Source organism: Euprymna scolopes, chromosome 17, assembly GCF_053919585.1.
Source record: "Euprymna scolopes isolate OS-2025 chromosome 17, ASM5391958v1, whole genome shotgun sequence".
Taxonomy (NCBI): domain Eukaryota; kingdom Metazoa; phylum Mollusca; class Cephalopoda; order Sepiida; family Sepiolidae; genus Euprymna; species Euprymna scolopes.
Genome location: NC_136498.1, coordinates 28,955,195 through 28,961,194, shown reverse-complemented (window position 1 = coordinate 28,961,194; position 6,000 = coordinate 28,955,195). Strand labels below are relative to the sequence as shown.

Here is a 6,000-nt window from a genome sequence, read left to right as displayed (position 1 = left end):
AAGTGCTGTCAAGAATTGAACATTTTAACATGCTAAAAGAAATAAACAGTAAGATGGACAATATATTGGAATTTAAAATATAGATTTTTTGTCATTTATTTGTATATGTTACTTGAAGTACTTCCCTTTTGTAATGAAGTCATGTTTGTAGAAATTCCAGTTGTTGAGAAGAAAAATATTTTTTTTCTTCCATAAATGAATGCAATTTCAAAAGATGATTCCTAACAAAAATTATTTACTAGTTTCAAACGTTTTTCCAATGTCGGCTGTTAGCATTCTCACGAGGTTTCAACCATTGCATTCTCTATTTCTGACCTTCTTCAGTTAACTTTTGTTGTCGTTGGAAAATTCATTGGAGTGGAGCTTTCCATTCAATGTTCTTAAAATACTTGGTAAGTTGACACTACGACAAAAAAGAATTGTGAAGAAGAATGCCAGACCATGCAACAGTTGAAATGCTTTATTCGCATTCTTCGAATTCATCCTCAGTTTTATTTATACAAGTTTTTGGTTGATGCAATCTCCACTCTTCGGATGTATCTTTTCGAACATGGGAATCTACAACGATCCATGCCGTAATAGATAAAGTACTCTATGAAATTCCGTTTTTTTCTTGTTTTTTTTTTTACAAAGGGTTTACCACAGGCCACTCGAGGATAAGGGTTATAAGTGACACTCTTCTGGAGGTTGAAGGTTCAATCCTCAATGCAGGTGATATTAAGAATATACAACTGCAAATTAATTATGATTCTACCCACTCATGGCTGACAGAATGAGAGCATGGTACCCTTGTTGCAAAATTTCATGTAGATTCACAGAATTTGACAGAAAAATTCCAGATTTTGACAAAATATGCCTGAAGATGGTCAGAGGGTCATCAATCGAAACGTTGTGTAAATAACACTGAAGTAGTCCGAATAATCCAAATTATCAATCCTCATTTCAAAAATTAAAAAACAACAGCTGTAATGTGAAAATTGTGGTGTCCAATGCAGGGAAAACACGTTGAAATAGCTCATCATGGAAATATAGTCTGATATTATGAATCCGTTTTGTAGGCGTATCATGAAGCTGAGGCTGTTGGGGATGTGTAAGAAGGGAACGACGTTGGTACACTCGGCACCAAGTTAAAAATCTGACAGTTAGCAGTAGTGCTATTAGTCATGGGAGTAGCAGCAGGAGTAGTAGTGACGACTTTTACATTTTTTTTGCTGCTGAGTGTGTGAGTTTTGACGTGTTTCGTGCGATGGTCACTCCTCATGAAACGACGATCACAATGAGGACAGTGAAAGTTCTTTTCGCCCGTGTGTGTGCGTTTATGGCGAGAGAGTTCATCTGAGCGGGCAAATTGCCGTGGACAGTCATTCCAATCACAACGGAAAGGTTTTTCACCTGTAAGAAACAAACAAAAAATTTTACGATAAAATGTATAAATACTAATTGCAGAGCATGGTGCTTAATAATTATAATAGAATTACGAATAAATACATTTTGGGTAAAAAAAAACAAAACACAATTACATACGTACGTGCCCATGTCGAAAATTATATTAAAAAAATCTACTTAACAGCAAATATGTAGTCGACTTAAAAACTTGAAAGCATATTTGCAATGAATAGAGTCTGAAAATTGTACTCATTTTAATGAATGCATCCCTTTACATCTCCGATAAATTTAATTCAATTCATTCAGCATAGGTTAAAATATTACATGTTTCGTCACCGTTAAGAAAGGCATGGGAGGAGGAATAAAAAAAAAAAAAAAAAAAAAAGGGAAAGCAAATAAAGAGGTAGGGGGAGGTAGGGAAGGAGTGCTGCGAATTTAGACAGTCGGAAATACAGTTGACCAGCACCTGTTCAACTTCTTGAACTTATCCATTGTTCGTGCGGCGACAACCTCATATGGCAGTCTATTCCAGGGAGCCGATAGTTAGATCTGTGGACCTACTGGCAATTCAAGACGACATGGGGTTACACTTGATTTTACAGACCAAGCAAAACAACAAAATTAAAAATCTATTTTTTAATTATAAAACATAAATATTAACTACAGGGCTTGGTGTTTGTGCAGTATAATGAAATTTTGAACAAATGTATTTCAGGCAAAAACACTTATCATATAAGTATGTGTCATGTCGAAATTAGTAATAAATTCACAAAATTATGAAAAACGATCCTGTAGATGTGCTAAATCTATTTTCCACACACAAATCATAGACACTAGAGATCAGGCATCATTGTCTATTTTTTTAATGGATGTAAAAGGAAAGCAAGGAAAGTCAGTTTGTCATACAGAATTAATAACAACTCTCCCATATTGAAACATAATAAAACTCGATAATTCTGATAAATTCCATTTTTACTTGTAATTATTTTTCTACTAGGTTATTTATCATAAGTTTTGTAATTTGTGCTAATTTCAACATGAAACATAGGTGGTAAAAATGGAAGGTGCTTCTCCAGATTCCCCCCATATTAAAACGAAATAAAATAAAATGTGTATGATGTACATACCCATGAAAGAAATATACTTCAAAACTCACATAAATGGATCAATTAAGTTTATCTGAATAATTATTTACTCATCTGTACGTCCAGTGTCACAAAAAACTATCATGTCAAACATGAGAAACGAATTACCTCCCTTTATAGTTGCCCTTTATCAAATCAAAATCATTAAAACCACCCTCCCCAAAAATTAAAAAAAAAAAACGAAAAAAAAAAAAAAAAAAAAAGAAAACAAAAAAACATGGGTATTTGTTAACGGTTTCAAATTGATTATTTTATTTTAGTATTAAAAAATAAAAAAAAATGTCATGTTGAGATTTTTGATTATGTAAGATTTTTTTTTTTTTATTGTAGTTTGTTTTTAAAATAAAAAAGTGCAACTGAATTGACATCTGTTCCTTTATAATTTATATAAAAAATTATTGAAAAAACAAAAAAAAAACAAGATGTGTTGTGTATTGAATCTTCATTGAAAAAAATCTAAATTTTTTAAAATCAATTCTTTTTAGCTTGAAAATGTAAAAAAAAAAAAAAAAAAAAAAAAAAAGGAAGAAAAAATGCTAAAAAATTGTTTTAAATTCGATATTTTATTTTTTTTATTCATTTTATTTATGTGTTTTAAAAATTTTCAACTACCGTAGAATTTCCACGGGTTCTGCTAGTTTTTGAAAATAAATAAAACCATTTTTAAGCGATTTATGAGAATTTGTACGCATTACAAGGCTGCAAAAAAAGTCTTGCGAGTTTGAATTATTTAGAATTATTTCGACTGTCCCTTAAGATTTTTCAAAGTGGTGTCATGAGACAGTCACTCCTCGTTTCGCCATAAAACTTGATTTTCTTATTTAAAAATAAAACTACTTGATCAATATACGTGAGCTTTGGAATACAAGATTTTCTTACAGTCAAGCACAAGATTTTTTAAAAAAAATGTTTTCTCTTATGGAAGGGGGAGATTCTGCGCGAGTATTAAAAGATGGGAACTATCGGAGGAAATATTCAAAAGAAATTGATCTGTATATTGATGTAATAATAGTATAAACTGATGTGTAAAAAAGACAAAACAGATGTTTTTAGGATTGATTTAAGAAAGATAGTTAAAAGCGCAATCTCCATAAAGCATAACAGTCAATTAAATAGTAAAACTTCACGGATCTAGACAAACCGGAAAAATGAATTAAACAGACTGTAAGTCGACTATGGAAAAACAAAACTGATACCAAGAAAAATACCCCCCTTTGCGTGTGTATGTGTACAGAGGGCAGCACAATAAACAAGTAACACCAACTTGGATGATGTGCTAGTTGCAAATTGTTAAACACAGCTATAATATAAAGAGCAGCTATTCGTGTGTATGTTTGTATGTCCAGCTCAAAGTAAAAAAACCACAAAACAAACACCCACAAAGTTGGTATTTTCTTAACTGGCATTGCTCCGGATGAATAATATCTACTATTTCAAAAAACAATTATGTTGCAATATTTTTGACTCATAATGGGGGTTATGGTTCCTCACAGCTGGGAGATTCTATTTATAAACACGGTGCTAGAAACTGACAAATCAAATTAATTCACATTCTGCTATCAACCAATCAGAAACCAGAATTGCTCCATAAAAACTAAACCCTTTTTTTTAGCAACCTTGCATATATTTTCTTCATGTCAACATGGGAAGAATCTTTTGCTTCATGGCTACAAAATTATAATAACTACCCATCGGGAACTCTTCTGAAACTAAACATGGCTTCAAGATTGTGCAGATTTTGTCAGGGTGAAGTGCTGGTCAATTTTTCAGCTAGACTATATAGTTACTAAAAGGAAATAACAGATTTTTTTATAAAGGAATTAATTCCCTTATGCCAATTCATTCCTCAAAGCAATCGGCTAAATGGAGAGGAAACAACCGAGCATGGAAGGTCCCCTCCACAAGTGAAACATTTACTTTTACCATGACTAACGTTTGTGCAAAATATTTGTGCAAAATTCCAAGGCTTGATTATTGAGAAAAGTACAAACAAATGAATGGATGAACGATTTGGGAGCAATTTTACCCTTATAATGGCCCCTAAAGGGGGAAATATGAGTTATCCTGGAGAATCCGTTCTGGCAAAACATTCACTTTCGCCATGACTAATGTTTGTGCAAATTAAAAAAAAATTCAATGTGTGGTTATTGAGAAAAATGTGAACAAACGAATGGGAGTGAATTACTCCTTTGTGTTACATTTGGGGGTTTCATTAAAAGAGAGATTCTTAGAGAGAGAGTAAGAGTCTTATTACAGTGTTTGTCGTTGAGAGAGTTTTATTACATATGATGTTGAAAAGGGGACAGCCCTTATCATGTAACACTTTGTTGGAGGACCAATAAGGGGTGAGAAGAGAAAGAGAGGGAGAAACTAGAAAGAGGAAAGAGAGGAAGATAGAGAGACGAATAAAGAGATAGAAGTTTTAATAGAAATAGGTTACACTTTTGCTCTGGGCAACACTGGGTAGCCCTGCTAGTTTAAAATAATTTGACAAATGCTTAATTAGTGAATTATCAATCTCAGTAAACGAGAAAGTCAAACTTAAAAGAAAAACTGGCACGTGGGAAGGAAACAGGAAGTCATTCTTTGATGAAACACAAAGTCATGTAACTCTTCTACCTGTCCCATGAATCGTTTGAAGATTTAGCCTTCATGAAAAAATTAATATTTTTAGTTTTCAAAAAGAGCTAACATAAGAAAGAAAAATAAGACAAGACAAAGGGAAAAGAGAAGAAAATTAGAAAGAAAAATAAAGCGAAAAGAAATGCAAGGGAAAGAAATAAAATCCAGCCAAATAGTGATGAAAAAGTGTGTGGAGAGCATAAATGATAGTTAAACGCACTGATAATAATTTCAAAATTTTTAGTAAAACAGGGCTCTATGGGCAAATTTATCTTTAGTTGACCTTTGACAACTAAATATTTTCATTTACTAGCCAAATAGCAAAGTTACTAGCCAAACCCACATGATTTTTGGAATATGACATCTTAATTCTGTGACGAGTATATACATCATAAAGATTTGTCTGTATTTTTGTTTTAAAATGTAATTTTAAATATGCACCAAATTTGATGTTGAGACTTGAACATATAAACATTCAAATTTCTTCAAATGTTTTTTTTAAACAGCCTTCATAAAAAAAAAAAGAGTATATTGTTCTAGTAAACCTTTTATTGTTGAAATAATTTCACTTTACTAGTTTTATTAAAAATGAAAAATAAAATAAAAGGTTGAAAGCTAATTTTTCATTAATTCAGTAATGAGCTTTGGAAGATTGTAGGTAAAAAAAAAACAAAAAAAAAAAACAATAAGAATATTTCTAGTCATCACTTGGAAAAAAATCACTTGCAAATTGGACTGTTTCATTCGCAACGTAAAGCCCTGTAAAATATCAATTCTGGTAAATAAGAAAGTCAAAATTAAGAGAAAAACCAGCAAGTGAGAGAAACGAAGCAGAAAAGTGAGGTTT

General features: G+C 31.8%; 1 protein-coding gene across 1 annotated transcript in view; it reads right to left on the bottom strand.

Moving 5' to 3' along the window:
- Window positions 1–445: 445 nt before the first annotated feature.
- Window positions 446–6,000, bottom strand: part of LOC145296719 (uncharacterized) — a 28,370-nt gene continuing 22,815 nt past the window's right edge. The window contains exon 4 of the mRNA XM_080142708.1: window positions 446–1,392. Coding sequence (XP_079998834.1) covers window positions 1,064–1,392 — 329 coding nt within the window. The 3' untranslated portion in view covers window positions 446–1,063. The remainder of the gene's footprint in view (window positions 1,393–6,000) is intronic.